At 38.7% G+C, this 23,042-nt stretch overlaps 1 protein-coding gene across 2 annotated transcripts in view; it reads left to right on the plus strand.

Annotated features, from left to right (window-relative positions):
- The window catches only part of LAMA3 (laminin subunit alpha 3), a 183,752-nt gene extending 162,100 nt beyond the window's left edge, over positions 1-21,652 (plus strand). Inside the window, exons 59-77 of one of the 2 annotated variants that reach the window (XM_075213429.1) lie at positions 451-602; positions 1,758-1,917; positions 2,513-2,646; positions 3,251-3,398; positions 3,843-3,965; positions 4,952-5,088; positions 6,604-6,721; positions 7,906-8,046; positions 8,577-8,707; positions 11,122-11,256; positions 12,285-12,438; positions 12,649-12,821; positions 13,283-13,472; positions 13,776-13,916; positions 15,097-15,256; positions 15,345-15,475; positions 15,867-15,960; positions 18,005-18,121; positions 20,173-21,652. In XM_075213429.1, the coding sequence (XP_075069530.1) occupies positions 451-602; positions 1,758-1,917; positions 2,513-2,646; positions 3,251-3,398; positions 3,843-3,965; positions 4,952-5,088; positions 6,604-6,721; positions 7,906-8,046; positions 8,577-8,707; positions 11,122-11,256; positions 12,285-12,438; positions 12,649-12,821; positions 13,283-13,472; positions 13,776-13,916; positions 15,097-15,256; positions 15,345-15,475; positions 15,867-15,960; positions 18,005-18,121; positions 20,173-20,318 (2,685 nt within the window). In that variant the 3' untranslated portion in view covers positions 20,319-21,652. Of the gene's footprint in view, positions 1-450; positions 603-1,757; positions 1,918-2,512; positions 2,647-3,250; positions 3,399-3,842; positions 3,966-4,951; positions 5,089-6,603; positions 6,722-7,905; positions 8,047-8,576; positions 8,708-11,121; positions 11,257-12,284; positions 12,439-12,645; positions 12,822-13,282; positions 13,473-13,775; positions 13,917-15,096; positions 15,257-15,344; positions 15,476-15,866; positions 15,961-18,004; positions 18,122-20,172 lie in introns of both variants that reach the window. The other variant, XM_075213427.1, reaches the window with a different exon arrangement.
- Positions 21,653-23,042: the final 1,390 nt, after the last annotated feature.

Here is a 23,042-nt window from a genome sequence, read left to right on the forward strand (position 1 = left end):
CTCAGAGCGTCGGGCTTCTTGTCTATCCCACACTTTTAATGAGACATATTTTGCACCTTCAGTAGAAAACCTAATTTCTAGGTTCACGCCAGGCAATGTATGAAAGTGGGACGTTTAATGATAGTTCTAAAGTGATAGGAGGTTGGACTGATGTCTACACTTTTGCACAGTGTGTCTCTAAGAAACTTCTAGATCACAGACACTTCTAGTTCACAGACACTTCGAGTGTAGATTAGACCTGCAATCGATGGACCACCTACGTGCACTGGTGTTTTGTGGTTCACAACCAGTGCATGTTGTAAACAACTTCCAATATGTTCTCTATAAAAATTATTAGACAATTCACCAATCAAGAGAGAAACAATATGTCTGTAATATTACAATAGGGCCAATGTACAGAATTTATAGGATTGTTGTATGAAAAATTAAGCAGCCTTTTTCTCTCTGCAGACTTCCAAGGATTACATAGGTCTAGCTGTTGAAGATGACAGACTCAAGTGTGTCTATAATCTAGGCGGCAGTGTGGCTGAAGTTAATGTGGCTCCCTTTGTATCAGAAAACAGACCGGATGAAGCCATATTGGATAGAGTTGTATTAGAAAGGTGAGACATCATCTCTTTAGAGGTGGAGACTGATTTACTTGGATAAACAGCGCCATGGGTCATCTCCGAGCGGCAGGCAGCAAGCCAAATCTCACAGTACTAACTGTACTCTCTGAGTAATGCTATTATATTGTGCTACGACTATAGGTAAATGCAGGGCCGGTGCTAGGGTCCATGGCACCCTAGGCAAAATCGGCACCCTCTCCCCCCCCCCCCCCCCCCCCCCCCGCAAAAATCGGCGCCCTCCTCCCTCTCACCCCGTCTTTTCTTACCTTGTCTCACCACCGCCGCCTCTCTGCTCCGTCTCCTCCCCTCCACTCACTGACACTAGTGAGTGGAGGGGAGGAGACGGTGCAGAGAGGCGGCGGTGGTGAACAATAGCCTCTTCCCCACCCCCCCTCCCCATGCATCTGAATGCTGTGCGGCGGCCGTGAAAGGTATGGTCAGCGGTCGCCGCACAGTTTTAAAATTAATTTCCAGTTCTGTGGCGCCCTCCAGAGCCCGGCGCCCTAGGCAAGCGCCGGGCCTGGGTAAATGGCATAATCCATGCACCATGTGCTCGGTCTCATGGTTTATCCAAACTAATTGTGCTCTATAACTATTTGTCAGTCTAACTTTAAAATAATGTGTAATAACAATTAAGACTCTGTCTATCTGCATACACTGATGGATGAAACTTTAAGCCCCAGTGCACTTAAATTATTTACAGTGTGGACAACTCTGCCCTTGTTCTGGGGGTTAACATCACAAGATTTATATGTAGACAAAATGTAAGTTTTTACAGTGTGTTAGACTAGAGTCTAAGTGCCATATTGTATTCAGTCTCTTACACCTGCTCGTCCAGGACGTCCACTGTTTTAAAGTGGACAGGGATAAAATAACTTGTAGCCAATCAGATTATCGGAATGTTGGGTGTGCAAATCTTGTAGGTGGAAATGACCGGTCATAAAGGTGGAACCTCAGACTGAGAGTTAGAGTGTGGAAGGAGCAGGGTCCCCCAATAGCACAGAATAATGATGTAAGCCTCCCATGTAACTAATGCAGGAAGACTGGTGTCTGTAGCACCTCTGTAAAATGATGTTCTTACAGTGAATACAGCTAGTTTTTCTACAAGATTGAATTAAATGTAACAGAAGGTCTTTTTTGTTTTATCAGGATCTATCAGTATGTTACTCTGAATTATACAAAAGCATTCACATCAAATAAACCAGACCCTACTGTGAGTTACACGACTGATGCCCAGAGAAACACTCTCCTCAATCTGAAAGCTGAGGATGTTGTGTTTTATGTAGGAGGATACCCCGATGACTTCACTGTAAGTGTGGACAGCAAGTCATGTTTGTTCTTCACTCTGTTCTTTTCTCCATACCTGTTCACTCAACTAAATACTAACATTACAATTATTGAATATCCTCATCCTCATCAACAACAGCTATTTCTATTTATATTCATTCTGAGACACTTTGAAGTTTTATGTTGGTTTTTTTCCAATCCTTCAACCCACATTTATTAACATATATAATAGGGAAAAAAAAATCTTTTGCCGTGGACAGAATATATTCCCAGATTTATTAGAATATGCAGCAAACCCTTTATTTCAACTTAATTGAGTAATTCTGGCCCACCGTACACCACTGGTCCCCAGGCTACCATTCTTACTATAATTCACCACGGACATACTAACATGTTCTTAGTTACAGTAAGAAGATGTGTTATGTGTACAATTTTGGTTATCCAACCTTCATTCAAAGCAGGTGTTTTAGCACGTTAATATTCGTATCTTGCAAAGAAGAAGGCTGGTATATATAAATTATCTAGCATGTTAGTAAAATAGTGTCCCTAAAACATACAAACACTGTGTCATGTTTTACATAATGATTTATAATAATCTCTTTAATGTCTCTTTAAAGCCTCCACCGAGATTGAACTTTCAAAAATACTTAGGTTGCATTGAACTAGATGACCTAAACCAAAATGGAATCAGCTTGTACAATTTCCGAAGGACGTTCAACATCAACACTGTTGCAGTTGAGCCTTGCAAGAGGTAATTCTAACGGGCTAAAAAATATTCAGTTTGTATATTATGAACTATAAACAACTAAATAAAAAGGTGTACATGTGATATATAAGCTTCAGGTTATTTTGTAAATTCTATAGTGCATGTTATAAATGCAGCACCTAGTGGTACGCAATCCTACTCTGGATTTCTGTATGCTATTATTGTTGTGAAGCACCTTGAAGGTTATTGCATACACCAGGTTTCTCAAGCAGTGGTACATTTACCGTCGGTGTTACTACAGAAAGATTCATCGGGTTGTCCGTCTATTAAATAGCCTTTGAAATAACAGTTTATTGCATTAGTAAAGAATATATAAAAATTGGAGGTAGTATTTTATTAAAATATTTTCTGACTTATGGGATACTTCCATAAATAAGGATATAAATGATAAAACAATAGGTTTAGAATTCCTAGCACACATTGGTTTTAATAAGTAAAATATTGAAAATTTGCATTACACCAAAGTGGATAATTGTAGTTTAGCAAAGATACCAGTTGTGTGCATAGATGTGGCTTATTTATGGTTTTGAGATTTACATTGTTTTTTGATTTGCCTAAATTATGAAAATCAACCACTTTATTACCATAGATACAAAGAAGAATCTGAAAGAAGTTTCTTTGAAGGTGTTGGCTATGCTACCATAACATACAATGTACCCACAATCCGAGGCATGCGCTATGAGCAGACCATCCAGACCACCGCCGATGTTGGCTTGTTATTCTTTGCTGAAAAAGAGGTATAGCAAATATATACAGTATGATGCAAAAGGCTGACAATAGTCATATTACTGGCCTCCCATTCAGGTAATTACGGTTTGTAATCTGTAAACCTTCCCTGACTAATGGGGTGTCAAACCCCTAGGCCTGATGATTTTATAACACAATGATGTACAGGAGTTATAGATGCTTTACACTATTTTAGTGAATATCCTAAATAAACTTAGATTAAGGACCAAATGATACTAGAAATATTCATTGCAAACGCATTGGGATTAAATAATGAATTGACATTGTTTAATGTTAAATAGTTGCCGATATAAAATAGTTACTGGCAAAAACCACCCCACAGTAATGCTAATTTAAATAATAATATAATAATACTAATATAAATAATAACTACACTTAGCATATTTTATTGTAATTCACAACATTATTAAGTGTATTTTGTATTTTGATTGCAGGACAGTTACATCAGTGTTGATATTGAAGACGGTGCCCTTGTCCTTAAATACAAAATAGATTCAGACCCGGTGAAACAAGTCCGAAGTACGTTTGGGCGTGTAAATGATGGACGTGAGCATTTGGTACGTAGTGACATGAATTGTTTAGAACCAAATCAATCCTCTCTTATGTCAGTGTGTTTTCCTGTGTCCTCAGCTAGCGCAAATAATAGCTTTTCTCCTGACTTCTTTCCAACTAATTCCCTAATCATTCTAACCTTGAGGAGATACTTATCAGTGTTTCCGTGACATCCTTCCTATTATTATATCCATGACTTTAGCCTTGGCCTAGTACTTGTCACTCTTCTTGAATTAATTCCTTCCTGCTCTCACCATCAGCACTATAACTAGAACTGATGTTTGGCACTGCTCTAATGTACCCATCTACATCCTCTGCCATCATTTGGTTCCACATTGATCACACTACTGCCTTCTAGTTAGACCCCAATTATTTCCTTTCACCTCCTAAAGCAGCCTCACATCATTCTGATATTTTCTTCTCAATCAATACATCATACTGTAATATATATATATATATATATATATATATATATATATATATATATTTATTTGGTAGCACAGTGGCCTAGTGGTTAGCACTTCTGCCTCACAGCACTGGGGTTATGAGTTCGATTCCCGACCATGGCCTTATCTGTGTGGAGTTTGTATGTTCTCCCTGTGTTTGCGTGGGTTTCCTCCAGGTCCTCCGGTTTCCTCCCACACTCCAAAAACATACTGGTAGGTTAATTGGCTGCTATCAAAACTGACCCTAGTATCTGTCTGTCTGTCTCCCTCTCTCCCTCTCTGTCTGTCTGTCTCCCTCTCTGTCTGTCTGTCTCCCTCTCTGTCTGTCTGTGTCTGTGTGTGAGTGTGTGTCTATATTAGGGAATTTAGACTGTAAGTTTCAATGGGGCAGGGACTGATGTGAATGAGTTCTCTGTAAAGCGCTGCGAAATTAGTGGCGCTATATAAATAAATAATGATGATGATAAATATATATAAATAATATTGTAATATAGAATAGCTGTAACGTAACATATTATTTAGAAAAAGTCCTATTCTCTTTACAGATAGAAGTGCTGATTGCACCCAAGGAGAAGTTGTTGCGTGTACGTCAGGATCGGGATGCCATAAATGCTTCTGATGTGAATTTATTTACGTTCGGTGTATATTATTTGGGTGGAGTTCCATCAGCTATTAAAGAAAAGTGAGTCAATGATAAAAGGACCAATGAGCGTACCATTTATGGAGGGCAGATCTAAAGTAACTCTTCTTAAGTGCTGCTTTAGTGTAAGGTTCTTCAAAAAGCCACAAGTACAGTAGGTTCGTAACTAACAGTGCTCTCTTTAGGACCTTGAACCATTGTACCCTTACAGACTATCAACAACATTTAATAGTACAGTGTAGGAAAAATATGCACACTCCTGAATAATCAACCAATTTAATATATTTGTTTATTTCATGTATCTTTCACTACTTCTGTACTCCTTTCAATCACCAAACTCCTATCACAACTTCAAGTAATATTTACTTAGCATTTTCCCTTAATAATGAGTAATTGAAGTAATTTACCGTCACACATATAGAAACAATTAAAGTTTTTCACTAGTGTTCTGCAGGAAAGGTTGGGCTGCTGTCTATGTTGAGATTCCCTTTTGATGGAGTTCTGAATTTGTGTTGCACTATCCATTAGCACCATAATGCTGTAAACATAAATGACTGACCAGGGGGTGCCATAATATATTTTATATAAATGCATTAAAAGGATCCACAGCGGTTCTTAATAAATTGTGCCCATGATTTTCAATATATACAGCAATTATTAATTTTAATATTAAATTAAAGAGTCCGTTCTTCTAACCAAGGTATTGTTCTTATGAGCAGTGTTTCGTCTTGCCTTGCTCAGTGTACAAAAATATGCAAGCGGCCAATTTAAAGTAAGGAATGGTCACTATTAAAAAGTTACGTATCACATTTATCTAAAATAAAAACATTGATTAAAGCCTATATCCAAGAATAGATAGCGTTCTATCTTACCAGCACCAGGGAGAGGCAGTGTGCACTAAGGATGACAATAACAATAGTTTCCATATTACATTGGAATATCTCAAGGACAAAATGTATTTATAAGTGTTAGTACAGAGAATCATTTTCAAATGTTTATTTTATGTATTTTGTGTTTTACTTGATAACCACCAGTTGCAACAGCAGGTTAGATGGTGGGACTACGGTACTGGTGGACAGAGCAGGATATATAAGGAACTCCAACTTTTTGTTAACAGGGAATTATTTTCACCCTATTGCAAATTCAATGAGTAGCAGGCAGGCAGCGTGCAGTTGCAGGATATTCATTATACTTTACAATTTGGAGGTAGCAAACACATGCTTGGAACAAACAAATGGAGCTTTGGGAAGGATTTGTCCAGTGAGCGGCTGAGAAGAGACTACGTCAAGTGGATTGACAGGGTCAGAGAGATCCGTGGACGTTTGATAGAACAAGGCAGATATGGATAGATTACATTAGTGGCATCTATAAAGCCTTGGGTGGCCAATTAAGATTCATCCTTGTGAAAAGATGAGAGCTGGTACAGAGCATGTTGTCTAGATATAACTAATCTGGAGTGATAGTTATAAGTACAACTAAGCATCTGCTTTGCAATCATGCTATTTCTCTGCCAAACCAATTGAATATATATTATATATTTTTTTTGCCTTTAAACAGGTTCGACATAAAAACTCGTCCTTTCCGTGGATGTGTTAAAAATGTAAAGACCCCAGTGAGTGCAGCCACATTCAAAGAAACATACGGGGTCAGCCGGAGATGTTATGATGAATGGAACGTAAGTAACAGTCACTCATATTGATGAGCGGATTTATCTGGCCCGTTGGCCCAATAGTTCTGACTTTTTTTTAGTAATTTGTGCAAATCTTTTAGTGTAATATTTCTTTATTAAATGGTATAATATGGTTAACAGTAGATTGCACCATCATAATCAAATTAAACAAACCATTAGAGTGGCTATGTTTTCCTGCAGAGAATATCAGATACATTATTTTTACCAAAGAAAAGAGAGATTAAGAAATAAAAGAAAAGGTACAAAACAGCACCGTAGAGGTGAAGAAGAAGAGAGAGAGGGGGGGTGGGAATCGGGGGATAAGGGAGGAGCTACCTCATTGTAATTGTGGTTATGGTTAGTATGTGTCAGTAAGTTTCCCTGCGTCCTGAAATGCAAACCAGAGACACCAAGTGACATAGTAATCTGCATACTTCTCCGCTGAAGAAAATATTAATTCATCCATTGCTCTATAGAATTCTATTCTCTGGAGCCACTCCCTGACGGACGGGGGTCTGAGGGACCGCCAGTGGGTCGATATCACTGTTTTGGCAGCTGATATGAGATATTTCAAGATAGATTTTTTGAAGCTAGAAATCGGAGAGTTAGCTTTATTTAGCAACCAAAAGGCAGTATTATCAGGGACCTCGTCTCCCAAAATATCTGAGGAGACTGCTATGACCTGGGTCCCGAAAGTTCGACAGGGAACAAAACACTGGAATTACTTGACCAAATTTTTAATTGATATAAGTGACCATGGCCAGGAGGTCGTCCGCACACAGAGCTAATTTATATTCCACCCCTCCTACCTGCAATCCTGATATGTCAGGATTTGTTCTAATGGACCTGGCCAGAGCTTCCATACGTAGCACAAACATTAGCGTGGCCAGTGGGTAGCCCTGCCTGGTTTGTGCAAATCTTTTATTGTTGATAGTTGTTAAAGCCATCAGGCTGAACCCATCAGGCTGAAGCCAAGTGTAGAATTTCTTTTTCCTGTTTTTGCAGGATCTCATGGTACACATTGCTGTGTATTTATATGTACTGCTCCATGTGAGACGAGTACTTTTAGTTATGCTATTTTCTTCTTCTAATAGTGATTGTAAGTTAATGGCAAATTATATTCTTACATAAACAATGTAGGATATGTTATGTTTCCATGTGTTTGTATTAATAGCTATACTCTATTGTAGATTATCCGGTCTGCAGAGTTCTCTGAAGGCGGAACACTGGGACTGAAATCTGACAGGTTCTCCTTCCCCGGTGACTTCCAGGCATCATTTGGATTTCAGACACCCCAGACCAATGCCATGCTGTTTAATCACAAAACACAGGTTTGTCTTTATCAGTTATAGCTGGAGACATTCGTGAAAAATCACAGCTCAGATAAATCATGTTACATACATCTAAAAAAACATTTCAAGAATACACACATATCTCACACAAGACACTGCAGAAACTTTAATTAATGCACTCATCATCTCCCGCATTGACTATTGTAATTCCCTCCTTACTGGTCTTCCCAAAATCAGACTCGAGCCCTTACAATCGATTTTGCACCCAGCGGCTAGATTGATTTTCCTTGCAAGTCGTTTTAAATCTGCTGAGTCACTCTGTCAGTCTCTACACTGGTTGCCTGTTTTTCAATATAAAATTCTTCTAACATACAAGGCCATCAACAAAATTGCACCAACATACATCTCCTCACTAGCCTTCAATATGATTCATATTCATACTAAGTTCTGCTTGGTTTGTTGGTTGCAACAATAGTGTATAGATAATTTCCAGTGACTAACGGAGTTTTGTTAGTGCTGTCATCTCTCACAACGCCACCTAACTTAGTGTCATTTGTCTTTGTCTACAGTCTGATGAATTACGGATCTCTCTGGAAGACGGAACTGTAATAGTAACTACAATAAATGATGAGTTGCGATCGAGGGAGAAGTTTACTGATGGAGAGTTGCATTATGTGTCTGTAATAAAGAAGGATGATGAGTAAGTCCAAGCATTAACACATTACCTAGCTTGTAGTTATGTTATACGTCCATGTAAGTATCTATATACATATGTGTGTGTATATATATATATATATATATTCATCATCATCGGTTATTTATATAGCGCCACTAATTCCGCAGTGCTGTACAGAGAACTCATTTACATCAGTCCCTGCCCCATTGGAACTTACAGGCTAAATTCCCTAACATACACAGACAGACAGACTAGGGTCAATTTGTTAGCAGCCAGTTAACCTACCAGTATGTTTTTGGAGTGTGGGAAGAAACCGGAGCACCCGGAGGAAACCCACGCAAACACAGGGAGAACATACAAACTCCACACAGATAAGGCCATGGTCGGGAATTGAACTCATGAACCCAGTGCTGTGAGGCAGAAGTGTTAGCCACTAGGCCACTGTGCTGTCCATAGATATATATATATATATATATATATATATACATACACATACATATAATGTATCTATTATATATATATATATATATATATATATATATATAAATAAAATCAGCATCATATGAAAAATACTGCAAGGAAAAAGTAGAAATATTGTGTATCTAGCAGTTCAGGAACTCCTTGCAGCGACTTATCCTTTAGTGTAATTTGGGAGAACTGTGAAGCAAACTGCGGTCAATGGATATTGGTTGTGGGCCTGTCCAAACAGTTCCATCTAACGAACTCTAACGAACAATTTCCTTACGAACTTGCATTTCAGGCACCAGTGGAAATTAACATCCCCAGAACAATTAGTGCAGGGAAATTAAGGTTATTATGAAAATAATCCGATTAGGGGAGTTCTCCATGACATTTTTCAGATTATGTTTTGGTTTATGGAGGAATGTTTTTCAGATGTTTTGTGGGCTTCTGTAAAACACTGCAGAGACACTCATAGCTTCCTTTGTAGGATAACACAAGACATTTTCTTACATCCAATTTGCTTAACAATATCTCGTATCTTATATTCTTTCGTAGTATGACATTTTATAAATTTATCGATACCACATTATGCTGGAAAAACTATTTCCCAGTTATGCCCCTGTAGAGGATCATTGTAGAGACTTGAGGATAAGAGTCTTGAGATAACAGTGCACTAAGCTGCATTATTGATGGTACATTAAATGAAGGAACATTGATTAGCAAAATTCAACTGTAAACATCCATTCCTTGCAGCTGCCTTTATATAACTAAGACAATGCTCGCCTCAGGAGAAACACATTGTAATGCACATAATCAAAACAAAGATAAATCAGAGGCTGGTAAAAGAAAAGACAAAACAGCGGCAGATTAAATACACACTTTTAAATATTACTTAAAACATTTCTTATGTCCCTGTAGACCAATTAACACCTTTTTATTTCCATAAAAACTGAATTTTATGTCATCAATGTATCTGTTCAGGAAATGCAGTGCTATTTATAGGGAACTATATTCTGCTTTGTCTTGAAGTTAAATCTGCTGGTTCAGATTATAATTAAGAGAGGATTATTATCTGCCAGGTAATTGAATTTTAACTGGGATCCACATACTGGAAATGCAATTAATTACATACAGTCATGTTTGTATATTTAAATGACTGGATTTCCTAAAACTGAGTTTCTCAGTTCACTTTTCAGTTAATACATCCCCAACATGGTTTAAATATTTCCCTGTATTATAACATGTATAAGACTAACTATCCTGTTCAGTTACATTATTATGCACAAGCATGATTAAATACAGGGCTGTCTTAACGCATGGGCACGCTGGACAGTTGCCCAGGGGCCACACGAACATAGGGGCCCCATAGGCTTGCCAACTTTTCAGTATTTTATACCAAGAGATTTATTCAGAACCTTCAAACCCTCTTTATTAAAATGTTTAGGTGGACTAATCACCTCAATATCAGCTGTTATCTGTACATGTGATCTTGCTGTTGTGAGTACATATCTTAACCTTGACGAAAACAACATACATGTACTAATTGTACATAAGTGGTTGTGTAGGTAGGGCCCGGGGGCCCTGCTTTGCTTGGGGGCCTATAATGCTGTTAAGATGGCCCTGATTAAATGGAGATGGCAATGTTTAATATAACCAAAGATCTTGTCCCCATGAGGCAACATATACAATTTAAAATGTACCTGGATGTTGCCCTTGTACAATATGTACTGAGTGTCTTGTGACGGTTGAAGTGGTGCATTCGGTTGTGGCACGTGAGTGGCCTGTGTCCTCTATCGAGTGCATAATGATCAGATAGTTTGATCAAACTACAGGTAAAAATAAATGTATTCCATGTGAAATGTATTCCATGTTCTGCGATATAAATGTGTCTAATAAGCACCTACATTCCATCGTGTGATTATAAAAGTAAATTATATTGTGATCACGAATAAAAGTGAAAAACTATTTAATTTCAGGTTTAAGCTCCTGGTTGATGACAAACAAGTCACACAAAACATCGGCACTTCCAGGTCTTCCAGTTCTTCGCCCACTGACATATACCTTGGAGGAAATGGATTTAAGGGCTGTGTCACTAATGTTTTTATTAAAAGGTACTTGAATGTTCTTACATGTGTTACCCAGATTACAGTGTGTACATACCACAAACCAGGGTTGTGCCATCCATGAATAACTTTGCTTCAGGAGCCATCTTATTGGTGTTTACGTTGAACTTGTAGGCCTGAACTGCCAGTGTAGCAGACAGCATAACTTAACTATTTAAATACAAAGGGTGAACAAAAATGAATAATGCCTCAACGTTACTATATATATGATAAGGAAATCCGATATGGAAACTCCTGAGTCACTAAAAACTACTGATCATAACTAAGTGTTTGGAGCACATTATCACTTATTGCTCCTTAAACGCAGGTAAAGGTTGGCTCACAGCTAGTGCATTGTATGCACCCATTGTATAGTATATATAGTTACAATGCTACATTTGAGATGTCTGGGCAGGGTGCAGATGTGAGCTGTATTTCATCATATGTGGTGGCAAGGGTCAGGATTATATCTATCATATTCTATCATCGTTCATCTATTTATTTTTATATAGCGCCACTAATTCTGCATCGCTGTACAGAGAACTCACTAACATCAGTCCCTGCCCCATTGGAACTTACAATCTAAATCCCCTAACTTACACACACACACGCAGACCGAGAGAGACTAAGGTCATTTTAATAGTAGCCAATTAACCTACCAGTATGTTTTTGGTGTGTGTGAGGAAACCGGAGCACCCGGAGGAAACCCACACAAACACAGCGAGAACAAACAAACTCCACACAGATAAGGCCATGGTCGGGAATCAAACTCATTACCCTAGTGCTGTGAGGCAGAAGTGCTAACCACTAAGCCACCCTGCTGCCCTCCAACTGTTTTGTTAGACTTTTAAGAGAACTGACAGGTAGTGCTTCAAAGCAGATCGCAAGTCTCCCCCTTTTTCTATCACTAGGTTAAGTGTAGAAGAATAGCATATCCCCTGCCATCACTACTTCCCACAGGCTGCCCTTAGAATTGCTGTACAAATGACAAATCCAAACACTGAATCATGGCTGCTTTTTCCTTTCTGTGTTTTCAGAGCATCACAATTACCTGCTGTTGAAAATCTTGTTAATAACACTGAGAAGAATCGAGTTTCCCTGGGAATGTGCGCCCCAGAGGAGGCTCCTGTGCCTCTTGTACTGAATCCATTTAAACAGCCTCTCAGTCTCAGGCTTACTGACTTCGACACGGTAAGTCATGGGTTATATGTCTGTGTTTACAAGATGCAGAATATGTATGTTTGGCAGGGATTTCTCATGCATTGGTAGCAGCATATGCAATGGTTTAAATAACATGCTCTTGTTTGTCAAATCTCTCCCCAATGTGGAATTTCCCATAGACACATTCTATGCGTATCCCTGTAAAACATGTCAGTAATTGGTCTTTTGTGTCTCTAGAAGCAGAATGACCTGGATATCATGAGCAATATACTGAATACAGAAACTGGACAGAAGGAATTACAAGGCTGCACTGCTCACTTAAATGTGACCTCACATCTGAGCTCCTACAGATTTGGTGACTCCCCAGCTAGTCACTTGGTCTATGATCTGAATAAGCAGATGTTTAAAGCAAGGTAAATAAAAGAGGATTCTAACTGACAATATCATCGCTGCAAAAGTTTTTACTGCTTAGATTTTTTCTTCTAATTATTACCCCAGCTTGTCTGTTATAAGAGGGAGACTTATTACATGATTCTGTTGCTGGATTTACATTTCCACCAACAACCCCACTCTCTAGTTTATTAAACAGAATATAGTAATCTTTTTATTAGACGTTGCAGATTATTGCAGCGATAAAAATTCATTTCAACTGAATTTCTAAAGAAAACCATTGCAGCTCTCCCTGTGAAACTGACCCAGAGCATACAAATGACTTTCCACCTCACCGGGCCAGTCACCATTACCAGTGCACACATATTTAGGTGATAGCAGGTTCCCATGTGTAGGACAAGTGCTTGCGGTTGGTATATTTTATATAAAGAATGACTCTGGATATTTCTAGTGGTAACTAATCCTTCTTGTTGATGTCTTGCAGCTCACACTTCTCCTTGGAGGTGCGCACTTCGGATCCAGCTGGATTGATTTTCTTCATGACTGACAAGCAGGAGTCCACTCACCTGGCTCTTCATCTTTCCAAGGGACGTTTTGTGTTCTCTTTGGGAACCAAAGGCAACAAGATGAAAATAAGAAGCCAGGAGAAGTACAATGATGGGGAGTGGCATACAGTAAGTGTAAATTTATCAGGAATATATTATTCAGTTGTGGTAATGTGGTATTCAGCTGGTGGTATTTAAATGTCTTGTAATAGAATATAGTGTATTTATCATAATGGCCAGCAATGTAGTGGGATCTGTCACTTTCTGAAGATTTGTGTTTGGTCCTGATTACAAATGAATACACATATATGTACTGGATACTGTGAATTATATGGATATTAGAAGTCACTGAGGAGCTCTGTTTGCTATTGTTAGATATGATAGAATATGAGCAAACCTTTGTCTGATTCCAGGGTCTTTACTTTCTTTCAGGTTGTATTTAGCTGGGATGGGACCAATGGTCGGCTTGTCATTGATGGCCTCAAAGCACGCAAAGGAAGTGTGACAAAACACTTTGCCTTAGACAGCATGTCACTGGTCTACCTTGGCGGTGTCCCATCTCTTAAAATACAGGTAATGACTTATTGTATTTTTGTATATAATTTTAAATCAGAAAATGTCAATATGTAGTCACAGGTGCCCTATAACACTACATTAAACATAGGCACACAACAGAATGATTTTATGTGCTGTAGTCTTTGCAATTACTATACGTACCTTGCCTTAGTCAGCATTGTAAGAGAATCACAGATAATAAGAACATCAGAACGTCCAGTGTGACATGTTATGTCATATCTCTCAACTAATAAAAACTGGGCCAAGATTGGCCACACCCAGTGGCGGATCCAGGGGGGGAGGGGGGGGGGCGATCGGGGCTTGCTGCCGGCGGCTGCACATTATGTGCAGGTCCATTCAGCAGTGACAGGCAGGGCCAGCGTGCTGCCCGGCCGCTCTGATTGTGTTTTAAACACAATCAGAGCATCCGGGCAGCACGCTGTCCCTGCCTGTCACTGCTGAAAGGACCTGTACATAGTATGCAGCCGCCGGCAGCCTCAGATGTCAAAAAGGGGGCGGGGCCTAAATCGCCCTCCCCCCTACATCGCCCCGGGTAGCAGTATTCTCTAGATCCGCCCCTGGCCACACCACTAATGATCCACGCAGCCACATCCCCAATTCACTGGCAGGAAAAGTGGCATGTTGCTATGTTTATGTTCTCCGACTTATCTGTTGTGTGGATCTATACAATGCTTTCTAGTGACTAGTAAATAAGTTAGTTTTTTTTATTTTGTTTACATACAAGGGCTGATTATTTTATTTTACCTGCTTCAGTCTCATAGGGTCAGCTTTTGTTGATCGCTATTTTTTTTCTCTTTTTTGTAACTGCCAAAAAACACATCAACTGGTTTTCAGTGTAAGTTTCTAGAAAATGCAATAGATATTGCACATTTAGGGGGGTATTCAGTTACCTGTGGAGTGCCTTCAGAACGGCCGCGAAGGCACTTCGTAGTACCGTAACAACGCGGATTTGTCTTCGCTCCCCATAGGGTTGCAAAGTGAAATCTGCGTTGTTGCGGTGCCGTAGTAACAGGAAAAATGCACAGCCACACAACGTGGCTGTTTGACTACCCCCCCTTAGTTTTAACAGTATGCTATATTTGTCTATGTATACTAACAAATGTTTGTTCATCACCTTTATTGAAACAAAGTATGTTTTATTAAAGCTGTAGAAGTCTTAATTAAACGTGTGTTTTAGGGTATGCCCAAAAAGAGCTTTGCTGGCTGCTTGAGAAATGTGAAAATGAATGAGGTGGCGCTGGACAGACCCTCTAGGACTATCGGTGTCACTCCGTGTTATGATGGCTCTTTTGAGACAGGGGTGTATTTTGCCCAAGACGCAGGACATGTGGTTGTAGGTATGTAGAATTACTAATGGACTTTGATAGTTAGATCCACCTTTCTAATGGCAATTAAGAGCTTAACATTTCTTTTTTTTTATTTAAGATATTGTTTCTGACTTGGGACCTGAATTTGAATTAGTTTTTGATATCCGACCACAAAGCACAGAATATGTCTTATTACATATAGGAGATAAACCAGAAAACAGACTAAGCCTATACAGTCACAATGGGAAGGTAAGAAGAGAGATTATATAATATATAATGACCTTATTTCATACACGTGCCAAGAGTTACTATACCCTTTACAGGTGCTGTCCAAACATGTTTGAAGTGATGATTTACTGATAATAATGCATAGCTTATCACACCATGCTGAAGATAAAAAGTAAAAAATGCTAAGCTGTGCAGTGATATGTGTAAGGGTCTTTGAAATGGGCGGGGCTATAAATAACCTGTAGCCAATCGGTGTATTAGAATGTTCATAGTATAGAACAAACTGTGGTTAATGCTAGTATAGAATGTATTAGAAATGCTTACAGTACAACCGTTTTTTTTATTACAACTGTCTCTCATAACGATGTTCATACATCTTACTTATTTAGGTTTCCTCTGTTTTGTTTTTTAGGTGATCTTGTCTGTAAATAATGGTGCTGGTGAATTCCTGGCATCAGTTACCCCTCCAGGATTGCTTTGTGATGGGAAATGGCACACTATAACAGGTGACTCTTACAACATACCATTACCCGTGTGCTTGTTCTTTTCTGTAATATTTCCAGCAGGGTCAATAGTATCAGACTGTTATCTGTACTGTTTATTTCTGATTACTGTGTTAGATAAAATTGTCAGAATGATTTAGCTACAATGTGATGGCAAGAAGTGGTGGTATGGAAATTTAGAAGTGTGGTATGGACAATGTAAGTTAATGGAACTTGATAGTTTTACAATGAAGGCATTAGGAGAAGCGACAGTTTGGTATACCACCATATACCAGCCCACTTCCACCACTGGTTATAAGTGCATTCCTTGTGGCATCACAGTGGCTTAGTGGTTAGCACTTCTGCCTCACAGCACTGGGGTCATGAGTTCATTTCCCGACCATGGCCTTATCTGTGTGGAGTTTGTATGTTCTCCCTGTGTTTGCGTGGGTTTCCTCCGGGTGCTCCAGTTTCCTCCCACTCTCCAAAAAACATATTGGTCAGTTTATTGGCTGCTATCAAAATTGACCCTAGTCTGTGTGTCTGTGAGTGTGTGTGTCTATATAAGGGAATTTAGACTGTAAGCTCCAATGGGGCAGGGACTGATGTGAATGAGTTATCTGTACAGCGCTGTGGAATTAGTGGCGCTATATAAAAAAATGATGATGATATTGAGAAAGACATTTATTTAATAAGGAAACATAAATGATAGATGCAAACACATTTATCTTCGCTTTTAGCAACTAACACAATTCAGCTGCTAAGTAATATTGGATCATCATGCTTTTATACGTCACAATGGATATGAGAAAATAGCACCCCTGCATGAACCCCAGGCATCTTCCAACTGCACATGATTAAGATTTCCTCCAGGTCGTAAGGCCATGGTCCTTCCATGGGATAGTTGAATCGGCTGTCTTATCCAAGGCATTACCATACATCTCAACTCTCCTGATTTAGCTGAGACAGTCTCAATTCTAAGGGACTGTCCTGACATTGAGAACTTTTGCTGAGTTATGTGGTGCTCACTGTCACTTTAACCCACCTCCCTTGAATAAACAGTGTATAAAGCAGTGTATAAGAGATCTAGCTCTTCAGAAGCGCTATAATACCCCTGGCAGTTATAGCCTTGCCCCCATCATGGCATGGCCACGCCCCCATCATGACATGGTCACGCCCCCGTCACAAAGCCTCAATGCCTCCTCCTGGAGTGTGTCCTGTTTCCAAAGAGAAAAAGGTTGGGCGGTATATATTACTAATAGATCCACACTTGCATACATTGGATCTATTAGCAACAAAAAAATGGTGTGACTTTTGTGATGCCATGCCTGGTTGTTGGCTGTTAAACTTCAAAGCTTTCATAAATAAAGACATTAAAAAAAAAAAAAGTTGTGGAGACCTATGGGAGTCTCTGATGACTCCTAAAGGTCTTTCCTGGCCAAAAATAAGTTAAAAATAAAAGCAAAATAGACAATAAACAAGAATGTCCCTGTTTTTCCCTATAACTTCCTAAAACCGTGATTAAAGGTAGACATAATTGTGATCACGGGAGAATTAGACAAGTACATTTTACTGGATTTTTTGTGATTGCTCTGATATGTAAAGTAAACATAGGAATACAATTTTTGTTGGGTTTTTTCTCTTTTTCCCTAGTTAGTTAATGTCAAAATATATAACCAAAAGAAACAATACGAACTGTGTATAAAACCATGAAAATGGACCTGGTTATATTGGTGTAAATCCAGTCTTACAGGAGCTAACTTCAGATAGTCACTATAATGTTTTTGTGCTTATATTGAAATTGCCCATAATGTCAATAACTATTACTATTGAGTCGCTACATTTACAACATCTGTTTTTAGACCCTGAAGACATTTTCGCACAGTTCACAATCAGCACCACAGACACTGTGCACACAGTTTGCACTTTAAAGACTTCTAGCTGTTGCTATGCATATTAGAATATTTACAGTACAATTGTACTATTTTTAAAAAATGTGTTTTGAAAGAAATGACATGAGTTGTACAAGCATTACTGACCATTGGGTTGTTCCTTTGTGTTGTTGCAGTGGTTCAAAAGCAAAACGCTGTACAGCTGTATATAGACAACCAATCCAAGGCAGCCGGCCCCAACTCAGCACTGCGCAGCAGCACTGCAGCTCCTCTGTACATTGGAGGACTCCCAGGTAACTAACATTCTAATGCACTGCATCATTATACGGATAGCAAGCTGTGCCTGCCAGGCCTCTGCCCATCAGCAGAGCCACACAACTGTTCACACTTCAATAATACACTACTAGGCCATAGAGTACAATACAATGTATACAAAGGCTGAAGCCATGCAGTGTTCACTGTGGAGCTACAGGAAATGTTAAAAAATGATTTGCTCAGAATGATTGTCTTTCTTATAGAATGCATAAAAAATGTGATTTTTTTTGTTGATCTGTTGAATTTCCCTCTCCCATGTGGTAGTACCTTCTTATAGCCTGGAGAAAACATTTGGATATCTCTGTCACATTTTACTTTCAGTGTAAAATATTAAATAAAAATAACAACAGGGACTGCGCTCTTTGACAATGGTGTAAGAGCAGCACACAACAAAAGTATCCCTCCCTTATATTTCTTAAACAACCAACAGTTAGGCGCTCAGGGGTCTATGCATCAAGCAAAAACTTACTTAAAAGATGCGGAAACGGCTGTTTCCGCATCTTTTAAGTAAGTCTGCTATGTATTAACTGGCTAACACCGTGCTGCATCGCAGTTCCCATAGGGGACTGCGATGTTCTGCAATGCATTAAGCTTTGCTATGCTTCGCATTGCACGGACAGGTAACGCCATCTCAGGATGACCTTACCTGTCATTTACTATGGGATTCTGCTGAAGTCTCTCTGGCTTCGCAGAATCCGGTACAGTGGAAGTGCTGAGCACATGCGCACAACACTTCCTCCTGTCACCGGCAGCGCTAAGCTGCCGGTAAGCAGGAAAAAAAAGACCGTAGCAGAGGGGTCACTTTGCCGGGGTTCCCAGAGTAGCCCCGGCATGGTGCATCTAAGCGGTACCTAAATATGCATCACTGCGATGTGCAGCAATGCATACTTAGCTGTACCGCATGTTATTGATGCATAGACCCCTCAGTGACTTAGTGTACAAATTCCAAAGGTCTATATGTGTCTTAGATTGTATAATAGGACATAAAATGTTTGGGCATATAGGAAACATGTATACTGACTAAAGACGTAACTAACTAACAAACACTGATATTTATTGGATCACTATACAAATAATCAATCTGATGTTACACAATGAACAATACATTTCTAAAATCTCCTCAAGAAACTCTTGCAGCCATTAATATGCTTTAATGAACATTGATTGTGGTCACATGGTATATTATGTGCTTTGGATTATGATCATTTATGGACTCTTTTAGTGTTATATGTTTTACTATAGGAGATTTTAGAAAAGTATTGTTCATTGTGTAACATTAGATTGATTATATGTATAGTGATCCAATATAAATATCAGTGTTTATAGTTAGTTACGTCTTTAGTCGGTATACATATTTCCTATATACCCGAACATTATATATCATATTATACAATCCAAGACACATATAGGTCTTTGGAATTTGTACACTAATGGCCTGATTCATTAAGGATCTTAACTTGAGAAACTTCTTATTTCAGTCTCCTGGACAAAACCATGTTACAATGCAAGGGGTGCAAATTAGTTTTCTGTTTTGCACATAAGTTAAATACTGACTGTTTTTTCATGTAGCACACAAATATCAACTTTAAATTTCAGTGTACAAATAAGCTATCAAGTATTTGTGTGCTACATGAATAAACAGTCAGTATTTAACTTATGTGCAAAACAGAAAACTAATTTGCACACCTTGCATTGTAACATGGTTTTGTCCAGGAGACTGAAATAAGAAGTTTCTCAAGTTAAGATCCTTAATGAATCAGGCCCTAAGTCAATGAGTGCCTAACAGTTGTTTAAGTGTAAAATATTGTTAATTTATGACAATAACAAGAGTGGTCTTTTCAGACAGTAACAAAGGAAATTCTGCAAACACATGTATATGATGTTCAGAAAAATAATACTTTATTATTACGTTTAATTTAGTTCAACCACTTAAAGTTTTCTGTCTCTGTATTTGCTTTAGTGATCCAGATCCTCATACATGAGCTTTTATTCAGTGTCAGAGTGTTCACCAGTTGTTTATCTGTTACAGTTGGCCTGGAAACACCGCGACTCCCTGTGAAGAGATCGTTTGTCGGCTGTATGAAGAACTTGAAAGTCAATAAGAAAGTTATCAACTTGGGTAAAATCTCAGACATCCATGGTGCGATCAGTCTAAGCAGATGTCCTGCAGCGTAACAGAAGTCACGGATTACTCACCAGGGAACATGCATCAATATGGATCTATCTTGAACTGCTACTCAGAATTTGCTGCAAATTAAACGAAAATGGACACGCAAAACTCTAAACACTTCAAATCTACTCATTTGTGGTCTGTTTAAATAGTAAAGTCCATCTAAAATGCAACTACCTCAAGTAGAAGAGATGTTGTTTGTCATTGAAATGATAGCTTGTGGTAGAATATGCTGTTTAATATGTAATATCAAATATATGGTCCGGGGAACAGGAATATATGCCCAACATGAAGCTAGTTTTGTTGTTGTTACGTACTGTATCACCAAAGTGGGATTCAGCAACGTGAGATATGGACTAATGACGTGATCCCAAATCTCCTACACGTCAATACATACAGACCTGTTTGCCACTTTGTGGTCATGTTGTGATCACATAAATGCTACTATAAGCTTCAGTAAAATCACATCATTCATTGAATAAACAATTCAAAGTGATTATGGGAATGATCCATAACTACAAATTCAGTACTGCAACAATTAGATATTTACAGTCAATTAAAAAAAAGCCATCTATCAAAATGTAAATATATAGCTGTATATAAATGGAGGGAGAGAAAAAGGCAAAATGGAAAAACGTGTGAAAGTTTTAGATGAGCAATGGTTCAGTTTTTGGGTGGTGAGTATTCTAGGGAAATAAACACTTAGTGGTCTATTTATTAATAAGATGCGGGGACAATCAATATGCATTGGTGAAAATCGTAGCGATGCATAATGAAACGCTGTAATTTATCATGCCGGGAGCTTGACGATGAATCCCTTCCTCTGCAAAGACTTTTGTCTGTTCACCGGCAGCCCGACACTGCCGGAGAATGTAGAAAGTCCTGTGTACTTTCTGTATGGTGGGATCCAGCGAGGCTTCAGCTGGATCCCATTGAAGAAGACAGGTAACGCCATCCTGAGCGTTTCTTACGCTTTTCCCATCTTACTGAATGACCTAATGCTGCTGTCCCCATAGAGGTCTATGGGGACGTGGCTAAGTGCTGGTAATTAGGTTAATGCCGGAGAAATCTACAATTTCTCCAGTGTTAACCATTTGATAAATAAGAAAATGTGATGAATGAGCCCTTTGCTGGCGTTCACACCGAAATTTTGGATATTCACCACTTGTTAAATAGACCCCTTATTATATTAATTCTATTATATTATTATTATTATTGAACTGAGTTCTTGTCACTAATTACTTATGGAGAGTGTTGTGAATACAGGGAAGTTGTTACCTCCTAATGCAGGAAGAGTGTTACTGCTGAGGTTTACCTAATAAAACAGATTGATAATAGACTTTCTTGTATGTTTCCAGAAAATATTTTAAGTTTTTCAATGAGTTCTACGTATGATCAATTGAAGGATCGGCAACTGACAAACACGGTTTCATTGGGACGGTCACTGCCAATAAATCAGTGCAGAGCTTATGGTTATGCCCCTAAAGAGGGATTAGGGCTAACTAAACTGACAGATTTTACATTGAACTTCTGGTATTACAAGTAAGCTTATTTATAGTATAAGCAGTCATCATCAGGTACTGTATGTGCTACAGTAAAGTAATACTTCTACCTAGGGCGGAGGAACTTTGTTAAAGTGAACATTCTATTATCTAGGCCATAAATTCATTTACAGTCAATCAAACTAGGTCCCGAAAAACACAGATCACAGCTGTCAATATATCATCAATCATGCAAAAATGTGTGAAACTGCAATTTATATATAAATACCATTATCATTTTATATACAGATATGGGATCTTTTTTTCCAGGAAGGTGAGTAAATTACAGGGGAGGTGAAGGGGGAATAATTAACTGGGGAGGCTGAGAGTGAAGAACATGGAATGGAACAAAAGTCTTACCCAGAAAGCTCCAAGCATTCTGCATACTAGATCCCGTACATGTTAGGTTTAGCACATTGAAATTAGACTATAGTTCTGTGTTATCATTGGTTTTTCTTTCTTGGTCTTAATGGAAATGACAAAATATCTAATATATAAATGCTTAGTGGCGTCTGTCTGTGTGTGTGTGAAAAAAAAAAAACAAGTTACAAATGGGCAGAGTTATACACTGACCTACTAAATTCTTAGTGTGTGTGGGAAAAAAAATTCAAAAAGGGCTGAAATTTGGTAGGGCTCAAACTCATTTTCGTGAGGTAATTTTACCTCATGAACACACATGTGTAGAGGCGTGCGTTAGTGTGTGTGTGTGTGTGTGGAAAAAACTATTTTCTCAGAAAGGGCTCATCCAATTGACCTGAAATTTGGTATACTGACATTATTTGACAAAAAAATTAGAATAGTCAAGTCAGTTAACTTCCATCTTCCCCCCCGTGGGAGGGGTAGTAAAGGCTAAATTTACGAGTTGAGGGGTCAAACTCATTTTCGTGAGGTAATTTTACCTCACGAACACACATTAAAAAGGGCGCTTGCGTCGGGAAGTAACGCTCTTCCCCTGAGGAGGCCTGGGCTAGGCCCAAATGCATGACAAGAACCTTTTTAAGACCTTAAGTATCTTGATTTGACTAGAATGCATGAGTATCATGCACGGGTTAACTTGTTTATAATATATATCTTACAAGTTACATGTAGCTATTGTGCTTTCATGAGATAGAAGATCTAGTACATGCGGTTCAGTGGGAAACAGGAAACCTAACTTGACAATTATGACACTGCACAAATATACATTAG

Source organism: Mixophyes fleayi, chromosome 5 (assembly GCF_038048845.1).
Source record: "Mixophyes fleayi isolate aMixFle1 chromosome 5, aMixFle1.hap1, whole genome shotgun sequence".
NCBI classification, from domain to species: Eukaryota; Metazoa; Chordata; class Amphibia; order Anura; family Limnodynastidae; genus Mixophyes; species Mixophyes fleayi.